General features: G+C 48.6%; 1 protein-coding gene across 3 annotated transcripts in view; it reads left to right on the top strand.

Moving 5' to 3' along the window:
* LTBP2 (latent transforming growth factor beta binding protein 2) overlaps positions 1 to 21,547 on the top strand; it is a 111,688-nt gene that overhangs the window by 38,097 nt on the left and 52,044 nt on the right. For all 3 annotated transcript variants that reach the window (XM_024231947.3, XM_024231946.3, XM_063715636.1), the window contains exons 4-6: positions 17,958 to 18,148; positions 20,629 to 20,799; positions 21,298 to 21,504. In XM_024231947.3, coding sequence (XP_024087715.3) covers positions 17,958 to 18,148; positions 20,629 to 20,799; positions 21,298 to 21,504 — 569 coding nt within the window. The remainder of the gene's footprint in view (positions 1 to 17,957; positions 18,149 to 20,628; positions 20,800 to 21,297; positions 21,505 to 21,547) is intronic.

Raw genomic sequence — 21,547 nt, 5'->3', positions numbered from 1 at the left:
ATAAGCTGACAGTTTACGGGCACCACCTAATTTAATACTGGGGACAGCTCAGCACAGTGGCTAAGAGCATGGGCCACAAGTCAGACAGATCCTGGTTCCACTTGACTCGGTTACTCCCCAGTCGTGCTATCAAGTGTGTTCTTTCACCTCCCCAAGTCTCAGTGTGAAAGACTGATGATACCAATACTGGCTGCGCAGAGCTGTGGTCAGAATAACACAAAGGAATGTGGATAAAGTGCCGGGTCACATAGGTAAGTGCTCAGTACTCGATAGCAAATACTTTTTCTTGTCTGGGTCAGTTAGAGTTCCAGCAGGAAAGGGATGGCACACTCGATGTATTTATTTACAAAAGCACCGGCAGGGTCAAGAGAAAACAATGAAGAATGGTGGAGTATCCCAGGGTAGCTATGTAGGCAAGCCCTCACCCTCCAGGTCTAAAGGGGCAACGGACCAGCAGTCATAAGAACCCAGGGTAGCTCAGGCTGTAGGAGAGGGCCATGGACAGGGCTGTGGCCTCTGGTGGAGGAATGCAGCCACTGCTCACCCGCAGTACCTGTCACGAGGGAGCTGGGAGGATCTGCACCTCTACTCACCCTTCTCCTGCCCTCTGACCTCCTGCCGGAGTTCCCCACTGACGGAACTGGACCAGAAGGCAGAGGGCAAAGGAATCTCCCAGGACCCAGAGTGCGATGGAGAGGAATCCAGGGGTGAGTGGAAGATCTTCAGCACATTTGCCAGTCCTTGCCGTGACCTTGTGAGGAGGGTATTCCCATGACTCCCACTTTGCAATGAGGACACTGAGGGTAAGGGCGATTCCAGCCTAGCTCTGCTCGACTTCAGAACTTGTGATTATAGTCATTGTGCGAACCAGCCTCCAGGGCATGTGAGCATAGGCAAGTGCGGGAACATCCAGCTTGGCTTGGAAACTGCAGAGTACTGGGTTAGGCAAGGTATCCAGCGTCTTTTCAGAAAACTACAGAAGTCAGTGAGAGCCTGGAGTAGCATTCAGCCTCATTAAAATGTTAATGTATACAGTTTCCAGCACCAGACTTAAAAAAAATAGTGACAATAAACATTTCAAGCTTGTAGCTATGTTCATAGCATCTAGCCGACAAATCCTGTAGGATTTTTGTTTGAAAGGAAGAGGCTGGGAGCAATGAAGCAAGAAAAGAGAGGAAAGACTGGCAAAGCTCTTTTTCAGATGGCCCAGGGAAGGTTCGCCCCATCTGGCTGCTTTTTACAGAATTGGCTGCTCACTCAGTGAGGGTCTCCCTCTAGGGGGATATGTGTGTGTATGTGTGTGTGTGTGGCGGGGTGTGGGTGGAAGCTGTGGAGAGAACATGCCTCAAAAGTCATAATGGAGATTTTTTCAGGCTCTGTGAATTCTCCTTTTGAGCTCAAGGTTTTCAAATATGTATCAGGTTTCACCTCTTGTCCAGGACATAAAGGAAGTTTCTGATTTATGGGTCCAGTAGTTTTTCCAGTTACTCCGTCTTTAAATCTGCCATCAGTTAATTAATTTGCCTCTGTCAGAAAAGGCACTGTGAGCTTCCCAGGTGAAAATAACTTTAGCAAAGTATGATCACAGTTTAAAAAAAAAAAAAAAGGGAGGGACTCTGAAACATACACTTGTTTCCACTTGTGAAATTAACTGAATCAGTGTCTCGGCACTCCTCTTCCTCCCCCTGTCATGGTGCATGCACACACACACACTCACACTCTTACACACACACACACACACACACACACATATACACCACCTCTGCAGAAGGGCTAAAGGGGAAGATTTAAACCTGGCAGGATAATTTCCCAGAAAAGGATTAGAAGGGGAAAATAGGTTAACTGCAAAGTCATCTGATGACTGTGTTGTATGAGGCTGCTTGGGACCCAGAGGGGTGTGTCTGTCTGTCTGTGTCTATCTGTCTGCAGATGACACAGGGAAGATTGCTAAATGATTCCCAATAATGAAATGTGAAAACACATAGTTCCTTTGCTAGCCACATAGCTGTGGTTTTGTGTCTGTGATTCATGGTGGAAGTGAGTAGCTGCAACAGGCATTCTGTGGGTTTTTTTTCTCCTTATTTCTCCTAAAAAAATATTTGTGAAAGGTCTAAAGGGAAGTGGAGTACTTTTTGACAAGAAAAAAAATCCCTGTTCCTTGCAAAACAAAGATTACAGATGAAAACTTCTGGAGCTACCACATTTCTGCTTCCAGATGTCGCCTACGCTGCATTTTCCTCCTGGAGCCTCAGCCCTGCCCACAATATGACATGTCCACCCGTGAGTGCCCGCAGCAGAGGCCGCTTGAGGGAGTCTGCATCTGCAGGGGGCTGGTGGTATCCTCTCAAGACCCCAGCCAGGCCACGCCCTTCCAGGGGAGAAAAATTAATTCCACATTTCTTTCTTTTTTGATGTTCTTGGGACAAGGTCAGAGGCTCCACAAAATGCAGTAGCGTGTGAGGGCAGAATTGTGAAATAATTTATGTCTTAAATAAACCTGGGTTTGAATCTCAGCTCCACCACTTAGCTGTGTAGCCTACAGTGAGTGATTTAACCTTGTGAGCCTCAGTATTCTCATCTGTAGGCTGGGGATGATCATTGCTACCTTATGGAATTGTCAGAAGGATTGACTAATCCACATAAGTGCATCTGGCACCTTTTTGGTCCTCTATAAATGACACCCACTCTTTTTTGGTGGGGAGGGGGATGGAGTCTCGCTCTGTCATCCAGGCTGGAGTGCAGTGGCATGACCTCGGCTCACTGCAACCTCTGCCTCCCAGGTTCAAGCAATTCTCCTGCCTCAGCCTCCCAAGTAACTGGAATTACAGGCACCCGCCACCATGCCCAGCTAATTTTTGTATTTTTAGTAGAGACGGGGTTTCGCTATGTTGGCCAGGCTGGTATCGAACTCCTGACCTCAAGTGATCCGCCCATGTCAGCCTCCCAAAGGGCTGGGATTACAGGCATGAGCCACCGTGCCCACTCTTTTTTTTTTTTTTAATAAAGAAAGGTGATTTATTTGGTTCATGGTTCTGTACATTTTTTCAAAGTCTCACCGTGCCCACTCTTACTTGTCCCCTGCCTCGGGGGTTATCTGAGCCTTTCAGAAATGCAGCGGCAGTCATCAGAAACTTTGAGAGTTTGCCCAGAGCACTTGAAGGTGTTTCCAGACCTGGGAGGTTTCTGGTCACAGCCAAGGGTGAGCAGCAGGGTGGGGAAGGGAATCTCATCCCCCAGAGGCAGACAGAGCTCAGCCTGAAGACCCTGGCCCAGCACTTACTTCCCTGCTGGGGATGACCCGGGCAGGTTAACAGGCTCCCTGTACTTCAGTTTTCTCTTCTGTAAAATGGGGACACTAGTTCCTCTATCATAGGGTTGCTGTACTAATCAAGTAAATAAAAAAAATAAAATGCCTTAGCAGAGGCCTGGCACATCATAGGTTGACAGGTTTGGGCTGCTAGATTGCTAAATGGAAGCTTTCCAGGTTGGGGCCCTAGTTCCCATAGAAATCTCCTTTTGTTTATGGCCCCGGGGTAAATTTCCAGCCCCTGTGAGAGCGGAAAGGGCAGGCTGGGACTTTGGCCAGCTCCCGAAAGTGTATCTTTGACCCAGGTCCCTAGCTGCCTTAGTCTGCAGTGGGCTTGTCGGGGCAGGCCCACGAGTGGGGTAAACACATCTGGAGTCAGGCCTGTGTTTGCTGTTCAATAAGCCAGACCTGCTAAGCCTGTGCATGTGCATGTGTGGGGGCGCGTCATGGAGGGTGGAAGGGTCCCGAAAGGCCATGAGCTGAGAACTCAAGGGTTCAGGAGGTGAGCATCTCATGGCCAGTTAGTGGTGGTGAGATGTTTGTATACCAGGTTTGCTGTGGCTTTGGGAAGGGGTCCTAGCTCAATCCCCTCAGCCTAGATGTCTCTCCTCCTCTTCCTCCAGCCCCTACTCCAATCTCCTGTAGCACTTGCCAGGTCCCTAGGCCCTGCCTTGTATTTTCATTCCCTTTTCATGTCTGCAGCTCTGCAGCCTCTTCTGGTTTTCATACACTTCTTTGTACTTAATGCATCACCATGGCAGCTTGTGGAGGGAGTTTGGCTGCAGTGATGGGAGGGGTGAGATGAGCTTTAGAGCCTGGCAGTCCTGAGCTTTAGGATTGTGGGTTTTGCCGTTCATGAGATATGTGAGCTCGGGCCAGCTACCTTCCTCCTTCATGCCGCAATTTCTCATAGGTCGTAGTGGGGCAGAGACACCTATGTCTTAGGTTCTTGTTAGGGGACCTTTATAAGTTCGTGTGTGTTTGGTGCCTGGTGCTCAGACCGTGTTTAGTAAGTATAGCAATTATTTCATCAAGACAGGTTGTGTGGGGAGGACTCTGACCCCCCAGCAGATACCCAGAGGAAGAGATCCCAGTGGACAAATCTCATTACAGTCTGATCTCTGCCCCTCAGCACAGCTGGCTTCTGTCATTGGACCTGGGAGGAGTAACCCGCTTTTGGCATGAGCAGATGCCCTGTTCTAATAGCCAGGGGAAACCCAGGCCTTGATCTGAGCTCCAGCAGCACGTCTGTACACAACTTTAGTCCTTCAGTTCAACATTCCCAGTGTCTGCCCACCCAAGGAACCTGTGCTAAGAGGGGGTCTCCTGCAATTAGACCCCATAACACATTCCAAGTGGTAAGCCAGGAATACATAACCTTCTCCTGTGTGAATCTCATACTTCCTATTAATCGTTCTTCCATTCATTCAGGCCAGTTGGAAGAAAGGATGCTGAAAAGAGGGATGTTCTCTGAGTCAGGCAACTGACAAGGATTTTGTTCAGACTTGGCCACCCTTCTTTCCCTCCCTCCCTCCCTCCCTCCCTGCTTCCCTCCTTCCCTCCTTCCCTCCATCTCTATCTTCATTCCAGGCACTAGATGACTTGGACCCATGCCTTGCCTCTAAGAGCTCACATCCAGCGGTTTGACATGCTCAAGCAGCTAAAGCACACCCAGCCCTTGGGAAGCTTTTGCAAGTGCTCTAGGAGACAAGGAGGGGAGCATCCCTGGGCAGTGTGGGTAATAGGGGTAGGTAGGGGGCCTCCAAGGGGAGTTTTCCATGACTATTTTTAACCTTGTTACTTTCTGGTGAAAACACTTTTTTCAAGGCTTCCTTTTCAAGCATGAGGTTCATAGGATGAGGCCCAGACTGTTGGCCTTCTATACTCAGTCCTGAAGCATAGTTCTCAAGGTGGTGCAAAGATTCGTGGTATAGGCTCTGGAACTAGAGTATCTGCAGAATGCCTGTGTTTGATTCCTAGTCATTGACTATGTGACCTTAAGTAAGTTACCTAGCTTCTTTATGCCTCATCTGGAAAAAGGGGATAATAATAATACCTACTTCCTAATTTTAATGGTGGTTAACTGAATTAATATATGTAAAGTGCTTAGCACGGTGCCTGGCATATGATTAGCACTATGTAACTGTTGGCTATTATTATTCGCATCCTTGACTCCTCCTATTTCTCTTTAGTCAGACAGGCCTAGTTATCCCTGAACACCATGCCAGCACATTCCTGAATATGTCCCTTTATGCTTGTGGCTCTCTCTGCGCTCCGCACCCCTTCCTCCGGCTCATGTCTCCCACCCTCTGGAAAGCATTCCCCAGTGATCCAGCCCCACGGCCGCGCTGGAACATGTTGGCTGAACAGCTTACCTGGCCATAAGACTCCTGGCTTCTGCCCCTCTCCTCCTTCTCCGCTCTGGGATTGTTATGAAATGCTCGCATGCAGGGGGTTGCCTGGGGCTGCTGTATATAGTGTACCTGCTGTGTCCTGCACAAGGGTGCCAGGCAGGAGATGAACCCTGGGGCCAAAATCTAGCCTGTGTTCTGCTCACCCAGCACCGGGACCACGCTACGTCAGCCTGAAGGAAGTAGGGCAACTTCTGTAAACTGGATGCCCAGAGAGGCCTCTTGTGATTTGTGTGAAGGCACCAGGTATGCTAGGCCTCTCCCTACCCCCTGCCTCCCAGTCTGGGTGACAAGCTCTTGGTGGGCAAAATGCCCTTTGCATAATGCCTGATGGGACGGTGCACCTTGGCAGTGGTTGAAGGACAAATTCCTGAAATCCAGGTTCACCGTGTGCTGACAAGTCTTCCCGAGGGAACTCGGAGCCGGAGGTCTCAGACTGCCTGCTGGCCCTGGGTGGCTGAGGAATGGGGCCCAGCTAGGGCTGGGGAGATGGTTCCAGTGAGGCAGGAGGACTGGGAGAAGCCATGGAGAAGTCTCAAGTTGAGTGTGAGAAATATTTTCAGGGCAGCAGCTGTGTGCCCAGCGCTGTGACGACTCCATGGAAGATATGAAGAGGGTAAGGCTCAGTCCCTTCCCTCCTGGGGGTCTGTGTCCCCTGCCAAGCTGCAACCCTTTGGGTGGTCCAGCTGGGCCTAGAAGGAGGCAGGGAAGCACTTAGAGGGGCTCTTTTTCCTGGTGGGAAGAAGAGGGCTATTGCTGCAGCAGCTGGACGCATGGGCAAGCTAGGGAGAAAATGGGCATTTCCTGGAGCCCTGAGAACCTCTCAGGGCCACCCCCACCCCGCCTCTGCCCCTGAGATGGCCTGGGTGTGAGCCCAGTGCCCAGGCAGCCCTCTCTGGCTCTCTTGCCTGGCTCTCTTACCCCGCCAGGAGGGGACAAAGGCTGCACAGGATCTCAAGGGGCCAGGGCTTGGCAGCCTGGCAGCCTAAAGGCTGGCTGCTCGGTGGAAAAGTGTTCACAGTGGACCAACACATGAGGGGGCTGGAGGGTGGAGGGGAGGGATGTGGCTCCTAGGAGTCTCTGGACCCTTTAGAAACTGAGGCAGCACTTACTTCAGGGCTGCCCTTGATGGGGGAACGGGCTGCAGGCAAGGGCTGGGTGCCCCTCCCTGACATTCCCCCTGACACGCAGAGCTCATGCCTCCCTCCGTCTCCTTGCCTGAAACAGGAATGCTGTGTTCCGTTTAGCTGTCTGGGAAGCAGGGCAGGGTGCGGTCTGGGCAGGAGAGACTCCCCTAGGGCTCTACCTCCTCCCCAGCCACAGCCTGGCAGAGGCATCCCCTGGGGTCTGTGTGCTGGGGGATCCAGTCCTTTCAGACCTAGATGTGGCCATAGGAAGAGGTAGAGGCCCAGAGCCTCAGAGCAGTGGGGATGTGACTCATGGCAGCCAGGTGGGGTGAGTGGGGTGCCTGGAGCTGACTGGTGAGGGCAAAGAGGTTGGGTGGGTGCGCCAAGCAGACACAGCAGCAGGAGTGATCTTGAGACACCTTGGGGACACCGGGGAGAGGGCTGGCTCTCGACCCTTTAGGATAGCACCAGGGAATGTTGACAATGCCCTATCAGCGTGCCAGGCAACAAGAAGGTACAGATTCCAATCCAGGCTCTGGGCCCGTTGAACATGCTGTCCCCACTCGTCTCCCTATCTTAGGTCCCCAGGGGTTTGGCAGCCAAGGGCCTGCCTGGCCAGACAGGAGGAGAAAGGAGCAGAGCTCTGCAAGGGCCTTCCTCTGCCTTGCCAGCACCCAGATCCTCAGGGGAGACGGAGCCGCCAGGGAAACACAGGGCATGTTAAGCTGAAGTGAGCTGCACCTGCAGCCTCAGGAAGGCGCAGGCTCTGCGCTTTGGCAGGCAGCAGAGAGAGTTCTGGGAACGCCTTCCTCTCTTGGAGCTTTCTCCTAGATCCTTCCTACTCCTCTGGCTGCTCCCTTCCAGATGCCTTCAGATCCTCTCCCTCTGTCTGCGCCTTAAGTGTTGGTGTTCCCTAGGCCCCCTCTGCCCTTCTTTGTTCTCTCTTTCCTCTTACATTTCTCAAACTGTTTAGGTGTCAGAACACCTGGAAGTCATAAGGAGTACCACGAAATATCAATATACTTAATTCCATGATTAGAGCTGGGAACAGTTTTATTAGCAGAAACTATGACGATCGTGTATGTGTGCATAAAAAAATTTTTTTAAAAAAACCAGCTATAGGCACACGCACGTGTCCGTGAAAAGCGCAAGCTGTAGGATGAAGTATGATAGGCTGTTGCCACATTTTTCCGTTAATATTAATTTACGGCTTGTTCGTTTGTTTAATCGTGTGCTAGCAGACAAGTGGTAGCAGGCGCCAGAGGTTGGAGAAGAATTTATGGGAGCAAGACTTAGAACTGAGACCATTCTTTTCATTAATACATTTTCCCCTTTTAAATTGGAAAACGTTGGCAGAGTTAACGACCCAGTCAGGCAGTGGCACTCTGAAGCATGGTTTGTTCTGCCTGCTTTCCTCGAATGATATCATCCTTCCCTCTTAACTCTACAGCTACCACCTCTACTCTTACAACCTCCTCCCAGCCCCAACTGTGTCTACAGCCCCAGAACTCTCTCCCAAGTTCTGCCTCCTGGGTGTTTCCATCTCGAGGTACCAAGCACTCATTATATCCAAAACTGAGCCCATCATTCACTTCTTGGATTTCTCATGTTGAGATCTTGGCTCTTGGAACTCCCTCCACCTATTAGTCCAAGCCATAGCTGGGAATTATCTGTCTCTACATCTGAAATAGCCCTTGGATCCATGCCTTCTTCTTGGTTCTTTCCTCGGCCACTGATAGCCTAGACCACAGCCAAAGCCTTCTAGCTGGCCTCCAGCTCTCCTCTCTTTAGTTCACTCTCTACCAGGTGGTCTTTCACTGCAATAATTATCGTTTAAGAATGCCCATCCCAACATGTCCTAGGCCTACTTGAGGACCACGAGTGACTTGAGGCTAGCATGTGGCTTCCCCTGTGCCCCCTCACCTTTGCTAGTGTACTAGTCCCTTTGTCCAGCCCCCATTGGAGCTTAGGGGGCAAAAGACTTCACCCAAGGTTGGAGTCTTTGCCATCCCTGGGGTCAGCGCATGGCCTGTAACAGGCACTCAGGACTTGCCCTTTGAATGAGTGAAAAAGTGTAGCTGTTCTTCGGACCAGGTCATTTCCCTGCTTCAGAATCTCAGGGCACTCCCCTTCACCCACTCAGTACAGCCCAGACACCTCCCTGAATATTTCAAGACCTTCACCATAAGGGCACAGACCTATTCTTTAATCCCTCAAAGCCTCAATGTCCCCATTTGTAAAATGGCAATAAAGAAACGATTAATGGTGGGTGGATTTAGGATGAAGTTACCTGGTTTGGTAACCTGGCCTCAGCACTTAGGAGTTCAGCCACCTTCTGCAAGGCGTAGAACCCCCATAGCCTTGTTTTCTTGACTATAAAATGGGGATGATGAGTATCTAAGTCTTGGGTTATGGAGAGGCCTATGTGAGAGGATGCACGTGATGGGTATTATTGGCACAGAATGTGGCACAGAGAAAGTGTCATTAAATTATAGCACCAGTTGGCCGGGCCTGGTGGCTCACACCTGTAATCCCAGCACTTTGGGAGGCCGAGGTGGGCGGATCACGAGGTCAAGAGTTCAAGACCAGCCTGGCCAATATGGTGAAACGAAAACAAAAAAAAATTAGCCTGGCATGGTGGCGAGCACCTGTAGTCCCAGCTACTCAGGAGGCTGAGGCAGAAGAATTGCTTGAACCTGGGAGACGGAGGTTGCAGTGAGCTGAGACTGCGTCACTGCACTCCAGCCTGGGCAACAGAGTGAGACTCTGTCTCAAAATAATATATATATAAAAATATATATATAGCACCAGTTTATTCCCTACCCACCCACTTCCCACTCCCTGTTCTCCACCCTGCCACATACATAGGTAACCACTGTTATTAATATTCCAGGGTATCCTTCCAAGGTTGCTTTATGAATATGCAAATAACTGCAACATATATCCTTATTTTCTGTATGTTACACAGAAGTTCACATGCCCTACACCAGGAGCCAGCACACTTCCATAAATGGCCAGACAGTAAATATTTTAGATTTTCTATGACATACAGTTTCTGCAACTACTCAGCGGTGCCATTGGAGAGCAAAACCAGTCACAGACGAGGAGGGCAGCTGTGTTCCAGTTAAACTTTATAGATGCTTAAATTTGAATGTCATATCATTTTCTCATGTCTTGAGGTATTATTCTTCTTTTGAGTTCTTTTCAGCCATTTAAACATGTGAAAACCATTGTTAGGTCATAGTCTGTACAAGAACAGTCAGTGGTGGGATTGGGCTGTTGTGCTTTCACTTTTCAGTGTATCTTGGAAAGCTTAACTTATTGATGTAAAGGAGCTGCGGCTGTGTTTCCAGGGCCTATTACCCCATTCTGTGGGCAGATCCTTGTTTGTTCAACCAATCCCCTACTGAAGGACACTTAAGTTGTTTTCATTCTGTACAAACTATTTTGCTATTACAAAATAGTGCTTCTGTAAATAGTCTTGTTCATATATCGTTTTGGACATTTACGAGTGTCTTAGGTCGGGTCCCCTAGAGGTGGGATTCCAGTGTGTGTGATTTTGGGGGGGAAATGTGAAAGGAGAGAAGAAAGCAGTGTGGGAAAGGGGAGAGAGCCAAGTAAAGATGTGGTCCCAGGTAAATCAAGCTTTGACCTGACTGAGGATAGAGCTTACAAGGTTGTTTCTCCTTAAGGCCTGGAGGCCCAGGCTTTTGAACTTGCCTTTCAGGCAGTCATTGGCTGTGTGGTCATGGTTGTGGGAGGGGCTTCTCAGGTGGTTCCCATCAGCCAAGAGCATGGCTCGGAAGAAATCACAGGTATAAGCCTTTAGCTACTACACTTGCAGGTACACGAGCCAGAAAGGGGACCAGGGCAGGGCAGCAACACCTACCACAGAAGCTTTATCTGCAGGATAGTCTTGGAGGTGGAGCGGCAGGGTCAAAGCACGGATATTTGGGATGTGGATAGACATTGCCAAATTGCTTTCCAGAAGGGTCGTGCCAATTTACATTCCTGCCAGCAGCATCCGAGAGCGTCTGTTTCTGCGTAGTCTCACAAATGAGTATGTTATTAAACCTTTGGGTTTTTTTCTAATCTGATGGATTAAAAAATGCTACCTCAGCATAGTTTTCATTTGCACATCCCTTACAAGGAGAAAGGTTAAGCATATTTTTCTGGGTTCAAGAAATATTTGTATTTTTTTTTTCTGTGACCTGTTCATATTCTTTGCTGATTTTTCTTTTAAGGCTGTTGGTCTCTGACATTTCTGTTTCTAGGAACTCTGATATTATGGAGATTCATCTTTTCTTTATGATACGAGTTGCACATATTTTTCCCACCATGTCATTTGTCTTTTTACTTGAAGGTGGTTTTGGCCAAGGAGGGGTTTTTGATCATAGAATTGTTTGGACAAGTAAATGATATATTAGCTAAAACACTTAGCATGATACCTGCCACCTGATAGGCATTGAATTGGAATGATTTCCCTTCCCCCCTCTCCCCTCTAATCTGTGCTTTATCCAAATGGTGCTTATTCTTCTTCAAACATGGCCTGTGCTTCCCATCTCCATGCATTTCTTATGTTATTTTTCTTTTCTTTTTTTTTTTTTTTTTGAGACGGAGTCTCACTCTTGTCACCCAGGCTGCAGTGCAGTGGTGCGATCTCGGTTCACTGTAACCTCCACCTCCCAGGTTCAAGTAATTCTCCTGCCTCAGCCTCCCAAGTAGCTGGGATTATGGGTTCCTGCCATCACGCCCAGCTAATTTTTGTATTTTTAGTAGAGACAGGGTTTCACTATGTTGGCCAGGCTGGTCTCGAACTCCTGACCTCAAGTGATCCACCCGCCTCGGCCTCCCAAAGTGCTGAGATTACAGGCTTGAGCCACCGCGCCTGGCCCTTATGTTGTTTTTCTAATATGGAATGTCTGCCTCCTCATTTTGGGGCTGTTAAAATCCTACCTATCCCTGAAGCTCCCTGGATCCTTCTCCTAGATATGGTCTGTATTCTATCTGAACTCCTTTACCTCTGCTCACTAACATAGTCCATCGTGGTCCTAGTTATGTGTACACATTTACCATGCTTTTTCTGAGCCTCAGTTTCCTTATCTATAAAATGGAGTTGCTGGGAAGAATAGAGATTTATTCTGATTACAAAACAAATACATATTTATTCCATGTGATGCATATTTATTGTAAAAATTTCAAAAATATTGAAATTATAAAGTTTAAAATGGGAGATACACAGACACAAACACTGTCATTCTTAAAGAGTAGCCACTATTTACAGATCTTCTGGCCTTTTCCTATGCTTATATAAACATCTGTAGGGGAAGAGAGAGAGAAAAGTTTTTTCTTAAAACACAAAACTAGAAGCATACTATCTGTATATTCTGCAACTTAGTTTTTTCATTCACTAAAATAACATAGATAAGATGATGTATATAAAATATCTGGCTTCATGTTCATAATAATTACAACTATTCTATGCATCTTTTTTTTTTTTTTTTGAGAGTGAGTCTCGCTCTGTCACCCAGGCTGGAATGCAATGGCGTGATCTCGGCTCACTGCAACCTCTGCCTCCCGGGTTCAAGTGATTCTCCTGCCTCAGCCTCCCAAGTAGCTGAGACTACAGGTGCCCACCACCATGCCCGGCTAATTTTTGTATTTTTAGTAGAGATGGGGTTTCACCACATGTTGGCCAGGCTGGTCTCGAGCTCCTGACCTCAAGTGATCCGCCTGCCTCAGCCTCCCAAAGTGCTGGGATTACAGGCATATTCTCTGCATCTTTAGCAACACTCTTAAACTTTCTTTTAGCAGCAAGACCCTTTCCAAACAAAATAGTACAGTCATCCCTCGGTATCCACAGGGGATTTGTTCCAGGACCCCCGTGAATACCAAAATTCATGGATGTTCAAGTCCCTGATATAAAATGACATAATGTTTGCATATAACCTACACACATGCTCCCATATACTTTAAATCATCTCTAGATTACTTATAATACCTAATACAGTGCAAATGCTAAGTAAATAGTTGTCATACTATATCATTTTTATTTGTATTATTTTTCATTGTTGATTGCTATTTTGGGGGGTTTTTCCCCCCAAATATTTTCCATTCACAGTTGGTTGAATCTGCAGAGGCAGAACCCATGGATATGATGGGCCAGCTGTTTTTGGAAGCCCAAATTATGAAGTAAATAGAGGAGAGCTGCCAGGCTAGGGTGAGGGTGAATGGGGTAGAGGGCACAGAGCTCCTCGCCCACTTGTCTTCCCATCGCTGTTGGGAAACCTTAGTGTGTCGGGCAGGGTGTGGGCACACCTTGCACATTTCAGTAAGTGGCATCATTATGGGTACAGACTGCCTAGGCAGCTTTCATGTGGGCCTGAAGACCCCGGCCACTGGGATGAGAATTTTTCCTCATCTTGGTTGAAAAGCCCAGAGTCCACAGGTGAGAGCAGACTGTGGTGGATCTGGTGGCTGTCTCTTGGCTCTGTGCTGGCCTGTGATGGGGATTTCATGGTCCATAAAGAAATGAAGAAAATAAAGTCATTTGGCGAGATTTCCATGAAGTTAGGCTTATTCAAACATTTCTTTTTTGGCTCTGAAATGTCTTTTCTTTCATGAAATTATGGTGGTAGTGATTGGCAGTTTTGTGCGTGTTTGTCTTAAAGTCTTAGCAACCTAAATAAAAAGCGACTTTATGTTGTTCCCCCAAATTTGTTCCAAAATTTTACGGATTCATGAAATCCTGAAGTCTAGAGATGACTATTTGGTCCATTGTGGAGGCTTGGCCAGGACTTCCCTGGAACAGTCCCAGAAAGATAGCAAGTTCCATTCCTGTGCTGGGTGAGTTTGGGAACTTCTGTCCTTTGATGAAATTGCAGCGGTTCTTCCAAGGCTGATAGTAGATGGAGCGTCTCCTGGGGGCCGTGGTCACCTTCTCATTGAGACCTGCCTTCTTCTGTTACCAAACCTCTACTGTCCTTAATCGGAGGGATACTGCTTCTTTGGACCAGCCTGGGGCAAACATGGCACCAGACCCTTCTTTTGATGTCCCACAACCTGAGACTAGGAAAGAACATGCAAACAGGATTTGGCTAAAGGCTTGCGATTTGCTTAAAGGAAATGAGTGCAAAGATAACACAAGGCTAGACAGTGGGGTTTGCAAACTCCACAGCTCACAGTCTCCACTCCATCCTAGCTGCCTGTGCCCTTCTATGTGGTGATGGCAGTGGCAACCAGTTGGAGACCACCGGGGAGCCAGAGTTGAGCCAAGAACCTGCAGCCCTCCACACAGCTTGAGCCTCTCTCGCTGCTCACCTCTGAGGCCTAGGCTGGGACTTATAAAGGGAGATATCAACCTCCTTAAATGGATCCTTTAGGAATAAGAGGCAGGACCTATTAAAAAAACTGGGAGCTTCTTCCTTTACTCCACTATGAGCCTCTCAGAATGCAGGGCTTTTTTATTTCTGTCGTTTAACCCCAAATCCCCATTAGAGCAGTAGGTGACAATGAATTGGGCTCAGAGGACTCTGGTTGTTAAAAATGTGTTGACACCAGATTAGACACTTGGCCCTGTGTATATATAAGGACACTTGGACAGCAATAACACTTTTTTCTGGAGTCTTTTTATTTCCCATAAAGAAGAATTTTAAGTGGCCCAGTCATGTTTTCTTATTTGCCTGGGGAGAGGTATTTAGTCCAAACTGTAGCTAACTCCTTTTTCCCTCCTTGTTTCTACAATTTAAAAATTCTGGCGTATTTTTCTACTTTGACCATTTACTTGTATTTGTGAAATAATTGCATTGTCTCACTGTTCTCGTCATCCTCACACCAGCCCTATGAGGTGGGCATTGCTATTCTTGTTTCAGTGATGAGGATTCTGAGGCTCAGGGGAGCTAAGTAACTTGCTCAAGGCTGTGCTGCTAGTAAGAAGCAGAACCAACATCTGTCTGGCCCAGTCCCAACCCCTCTCCTCTGTACAGCCAGGTCCTGTCTATGACTAGGGAACACATGGTTTGTTTATTTGGTTTTCTTCTCTGCAAAACTACCCAACTGGCCCTTAAGGGATTTGAACCCTGGGATCTTGGTGCCATGAGCTCTGAGCACCAATTAGATAAAAAACTGACAGCAGCAATAACATAACAATGACAACAAACCACCAAGAAAGAACACTTTGAGTTTCCATCGTCACCAGACTGGAGAGCTCTTTGTCAGGGTCAAGTTCAGAAAAGTGGCAGTGGTCTGGGCAGAACATGAGCTACTCTTCTCACCTCTCTGGGATGCTCTGTGGCGCTGCCACTAACCTGAGCATGGTACCAGCCTGGTACCCAGGACGAGGCTCCTAGTGAGCCAGCAGCTCAGCCACCTCTCTCTCCCAGGCGCTTTCTTGGAAGCCCTCGGAGGGAGTTTGCTTTCTTTTTTGTTTTGTTTTTTTGAGATTGAGTCTCACTCTGTCGCCCAGGCTGGAGTGCAGTGGGGTGATCTTGGCTCACTGCAACCTCCACCTCCTGGGTTCAAGCGATTCTCATGCCTCAGCCTCCCCAGTAGCTGGGACTACAGGCATGTGCCACCAAGCCCGGCTAATTTTTGTATTTTTTGATGGGGTGTGTCTCTGTTGGTCAGGCTGGTCTCGAACTCCTGACCTCAGGTGGTCAGCCTGTCTCAACCTCCCAAAGTGCTGGGATTATAGGCGTGAACAATTTGCCAGGCCAGTCCTAGTTTGCCTTCTGCCAGGAAAGCATAAAGAGTTTGCTCATGGCCTGGTCACCGAGGGCTAATGGAACTGGGGTGGAGATTGGGGAGGGAGAGAATCCCAGGGCCTTATCCCACTTGGGCAAGGAAACCAGTGGGGAGGCTTGGCATGGGACCTACTGGGGGAAAGGATGCCCCCGAGGCCTGAGCAGAGGCTTCCAGGCTGAGCTCCCACTGGGGTCTGGGCTGGTTGTCGGCTGGCGCAGGACACAGGCTGTGGATCAGGCCCTGGGTTGGCATCCTGGTGTCCCGATTTAGCTCTTGTATAACCTTGGGCAAGGACTGAACCTCTCTCTGCTTTGATGTCTGCAATACGCTTACACCCACCACAGTCCAGACACTGTCGTATACACAGTGGTTCATAGACATTGTGACAATGACAGAGTATTTACAACAGAGGCTGCCTTTTAGAACAGCCTGCCCAATAATAAACATCAAGAGAATGTGTCCAAATGTATGAGACAATTCAAGCAGTTAAGATGTCAAAGGACATGAGCAGAGGATTTTCACAAGTGGTAAATAAATACCTGAAATATTTTAACCTCAAAAATAATTTTTTAAAGGAGAGGAGGGAGGTGAAAAGAACATTGAAGTACCACTTTGTGCTTATTCAAAGCTAGCAAAGTATTAAAAATTAATAATATGCTGTGCTGGCAAGATTGTGCTCTAAGTGGTTCATTTATATATTTGGATGCAACCCTTTCAGAAAGCAATACACCAGTGTGTGCCTACAGACATAAATGTTTGTAACCTTTGATACAGTCATTCTAGCCCCAGGAATTCATCCTAAAGTTTTTGTTTTGTTTTGCTTTTTTGAGATGGAGTCTCCCTCTGTTGCCCAGGCTGGAGTGCAGTGGCACAATCTCGGCTCACTGCATCCTCCACTTCCTAGGTTCAAGTGATTCTCAGCCTCAGCCTCCCAAGTACCTGGGACTACAGGCATGCACCACCACACCCAGCTAATTTTTGTATTTTTAGTAGCGATGGGGTTTCACCATGTTGACCAGGGTGATCTCGAACTCCTGGCCTCAAGTGATCCGCCCGCATCGACCTCCCAAAGTGCTGGGATTACAGGCGTGAGCCACCACGCCCAGCCTCATCCTAAAGTTTTAATCCTTTCAAGATGTTTCCTATAACATTTTTTCAAACATACAAAATAAAATAGAATAGTACAACAAATCTCCCTGTACTAAAGGAATATTTTAACAAAAGACAAAGTCATATAGGTAAGGATATACACATTTAAAACTTAAAAACAGGCCAGGTGCAGTGGCTCACGCCTGTAATCCCAACACTTTGGGAGGCCAAGGTGGGCGGATCACCTGAGGCCAGGAGTTCAAGACAAGCCTGGCCAACATGGCAAAATCTTGTCTCTACTAAAAATATAAAAAATTAACCAGGAGTGGTGGAGGGCTCCTGTAATCCTAGCTACTGGGGAGGCTGAGGCAGGAGAATTGCTTGAACCCAGGAGGCAGAGGCCTCAGTGAGCTGAGATCGCGCCATTGCACTCCAGCTTGGGCAACGAGAGCAAAACTCGGTCTCAAAACCAAAAACAAGCAAAAAACTTTTTAAAAAATCTGAATATGTAACAGGTAAATGTCTAAATATGTTGTGATTCATCTTTAGCTGGACTATCATGTAGCGATGAACATGACAAATATGACAAATTGAATTGTGTAAAGTGTGATCTAATGTTAAGTGAAAAACGGAATTTAAAATTATATCTCTAGGTGATGACAATAGTGTAAAATCATATATGTGAGCAAAGGTTGAAAGAAAATATGCAAAAGTATTTGCTGTGTTAGGATGGGAGATGATGAATTCATGTTTTTCTCCTTGAATATTGTTGTTACATTATTCTTACAATAAAAATAAATGAGAGGGTGTGTTGAAGGTGTGTTTGTTGGGCATCTCTTCTACAGGTAATTCATATTAAGGGATATATTAAGAAGTGGTAGGTCGTAGGTACAGGACTTGGTTTTAGGGCAGGGGCTGGTCCATAGTGGGTTCTCAAAGACTCCTGGAATGTCAGAGCTATGTGAGGACCGTCTAACACCCCCATTTTGCAGTTAAGGGTCCTGGGGCCCAGAGGAGCTAAGTGATTTGCCCGGAATAACCCACCAAAAGCCTGGTGATTCCACATAGGGGTTGGTATTTCTATAAAACTAGCTGGCAGGCCTTAGATCAGTCCTTCTGCCTCGGGGCACCTTCGTGTCCGGGAGTCAGCCATACATGGGTGAGAAGGCAGCCAGAGAGCATTGTTCTTGTGCAAAGGCAGAGAGTGGGTGGCTGGATGAGGAGTGGCACAGGCACACTGTTCCCAGGGTGCAAACCCCCTTGCCGCGGTTGTCTCCACAGGACCCTGAGTGGCCTCAGCCAGACCCACCCTTCCCAGCAGCACGTGGGGTTGTCCCGCACTGTCCGACTTCACCCGACTGCCACGGCCAGTAGCCAGCTCTCTTCCAACGCCCTGCCCCCGGGACCAGGCCTTGAGCAGAGAGATGGCACCCAACAGGCGGTACCTCTGGAGCACCCCTCATCCCCCTGGGGTAAGGATACCCTGTCTTGGGTCCTAGAAGAGCAGGGCCTCTAGAACTCTCTTCTCCCACCTTGGCTTCCCCTTCTGCTCTCACAGAGGGGCTGAGTTGTCACCTTGTCCCTCATTCTTTCAGCCAATCAACAAACGCTTGTTGAGCACCTGCTTTGTGCCGGGGTCCAGGGGTCCTAAACCAGTGGACCTGGACTTCACCCCGTTGCAACCCTTAGACCTAGACTGCTCTATTTCTGCCCAATCTATCATCCCCTCCAGACTTTGCTTCCCTCATATCCCACTGTGAACCTCAATTCCCTGGTCCCGGTCCTTCCACCTCATCCCTCCTGCAAACCCCAACCCTCCTGGATCAACTCAACCAGTTGTTTCCTCAGCACCTACAGCCGCGCCTCTGCTTCCCACAGGAGGAAACAGAATCTCTGTGGATTCACGCCATGGCACACTCTTTGTTATTGCCTGACAACCCCTCCCTGTGTGCCTGGACATTTTCTCCCTCCATTTCTCAGAGCAGCTACTCCAGGCCTCCCTTCCCCTCCCCTCCTTTCCCGAGGCCCCATCCGTCAGCCCACAGACATGCCCCCACCTCCCAGAGAGCTCCTCAACTTCCTGCCTGTCACGCCCACCACTCCCCTGTTTACATCTGTGCCTGAGCTCACCTCCTTCCTTTTTTTCCATTTTAAAAATCAAAGTGGAATTCACATGACATAAAATTAACCATTTTAAAGGCCACACTTCAGTGGCTTTTAGTATATTTATAATTGTGTGCAACCATCACCACTATTTCATTCCACAACATTTTTATCACTCCAAATAGAAACCTTGTACCCACTAAGCAGCAGTCACTCCTTATCTCCCCTCCTATCCCTGGCAACCACTCACCTATTTCCCGTCTCTATAGATTTGCATATCCTCGACATTTTACATGAATGGAGTCATACAATGTACCATCTTTTGTGTCTGGCTTCTTTCACTTAGCATTACATTTTCTTTTCTTTTCTTTTTCTGTTTTAAGAGACAGAGTCTTGCTCTGTTGCCCAGGCTGGAGTGTGGTGGCATGATAACAACTCACTATAATCTCAAACTCCTGAGCTCAAGTGATCCTCCCACCTCAGCCTCCGGAGTAGCTGGGGCTATAGGCATGCACCACCATGCCCGGCTAATTTTTAACTGTTTTGTAGAGATAGGGTCTTGCATGTTGCCCAGGCTGGTCTCAAACTCCTGGCCTCAAGTGATCCTCTTGCCTCGGCCTCAAGTGATCCTCCTGCCTCAGCCTCCCAAAGTACTGGGATTGCAGGCATGAGTTCTTGTGCCTGGCTTAGCATAACGTTTCTGAGGTTTATCCATGTTGCAGTGTGTATCAGTGCTTCATTCCTTTTCATGGTTGACGATTCCTTTTATGCCATCTTGAGGGGGAGGTGTCCCTCTTATCTAAGGCACATTCTGGCACCCTTTCTCATTTCCTCTGGAACGCTGGCATCACTTGTCCCCCCTCTTCTGTATCTTCACCCTCTCCCACCCTCTCAGCCCTTTCCCCTCAACGTGTACAATTGCTTACAGCTCTCTCATACCACACACACACACACACACACACACACACACACACACACACTTGTTTCTCCACTTCCTTCCTATCTCCTCCCTTCACAGTCAAGCTTCTCAAACCCATGGTCAACACATATTTTTTCAGCTTCCTCCCCTCCCATTTCTCCCTCAACCTTCTGCCTCTGGCTTCTGTCCCCAGGCTCCCCGTACTGAATTAATACCCCAATTTCATTGCCACCACTCTTGGAAAATGAAGCGGCCTCAGCTTGCACTGCTGCCATGACCTCCCAAGTGGTCACCCTGCCTCCGGACCCCCCGGCACATCACAGCCAGCATGATGTCTTGCTTAAAAGTCTTCTGCGGCTTCCCCACCACCCACCAAATAAAGTGCCTGATCCTTGTTCTGGTAATCAGGTCCCCCATGAAACCTGACTCTAATCCTCTCAGGCTTTATCTTCTTCTCTTCTCTTAGAAAATTCTCCTCTCTGGCAAGCAGGGGCCGCATTCTGTTCCCTGCCCTTGGGTTCAAAGCCCAGCTGCATCACTTGCTAGCTGCGTCACTTGAGCACCTAAACTTCTCTGGGCCTCAGTTTTCTTAGCTGTAAAATGGACATAGTAGGTTGGATATATGAAAAATACCAACACTCAGCCATAGGAACCTACAAAAATGGCAATTTCTAATGGTTCAACCTAACATACCACCCACTCAAGAGGGTTGATGTGCGTGAAGTATGAGCTTGGTGGCTGGCACATCTGCGAGCTTCTCAAAGGTATCATCACCTTGCCCCTACGATGGGACCCTGCGTCCAGTAGGTACTCAGCAAATGCCCTTGAGATGAATGCAGCCCTAGTCCCATGGGGCTTTCTAACCAGACTCTGGAGGTCACAGCTGTGCCTCTCAGCCCTGCCCCCTGGACCCAAGCCCTCTCTCTGCAGGGCTGAACCTCACGGAGAAAATCAAGAAGATCAAGATCGTTTTCACTCCCACCATCTGCAAGCAGACCTGTGCCCGTGGACACTGTGCCAACAGCTGTGAGAAGGGCGACACCACCACCCTGTACAGCCAGGGTGGCCATGGGCACGATCCCAAGTCTGGCTTCCGCATCTGTGAGTCCCTTTCCCGCTCAGATGGTTCCCAGCTGGCCCTGGAGGGTGGATGGCCAGAGAGCTAGGCCTGCCTTGGACTGGAACCCGCTGCTCCCAAACTGTGGCTCCACAAGTTGTCCCAAATCACATGGGGAGCTGAGTCCTCACTTGGCAGCCTAGCTGTGTGACTCTAGGAGTCACATAACCTCTCTGAGTCCAAGTTTCCTCAACAGAGAAGAGACAGACTTCATGATAATGCCAACTCCCCATCTCCCAGGTTATTGTGGGGTACAGGGAAAGGCCTAAACAGGCTTTTTAGGAAGGCAGGGGCTGGTTATTATCCACTCTTCTTCACTCTACATGAATGAAGTGGAAAGTCCCTACATTTCAGGGGGCTCTGGGCTACAGGAGCCATCTAAGGTCAGGGTTCTGCCACCTGTTTCTCTGTGGTGGTCACCGGCCACAGAGCGGGTGCTGCTGTTCTTCCACCGCTGGTTACCTTGAGGGTCGATGTTACAGATTTCTGCCAGATCCCCTGCCTGAACGGAGGCCGCTGCATCGGCAGGGACGAGTGCTGGTGCCCCGCCAACTCCACCGGGAAGTTCTGCCACCTGCCTATCCCGCAGCCGGACAGGGAGCCTCCAGGGAGGGGGTCCCGCCCCAGGGCCCTGCTGGAAGCCCCCCTGAAGCAGTCCACTTTCACACTGCCGCTCTCCAACCAGCTGGGTGAGTGCTGGCACAGCTGGGCCAGCGGGACCCTGGGAGGAGT

Source organism: Pongo abelii, chromosome 15, assembly GCF_028885655.2.
Source record: "Pongo abelii isolate AG06213 chromosome 15, NHGRI_mPonAbe1-v2.0_pri, whole genome shotgun sequence".
Taxonomy (NCBI): domain Eukaryota; kingdom Metazoa; phylum Chordata; class Mammalia; order Primates; family Hominidae; genus Pongo; species Pongo abelii.
The sequence above is the reverse complement of the archived record's forward strand: the minus strand, read 5'-3'. Positions and strand labels throughout refer to the sequence as shown.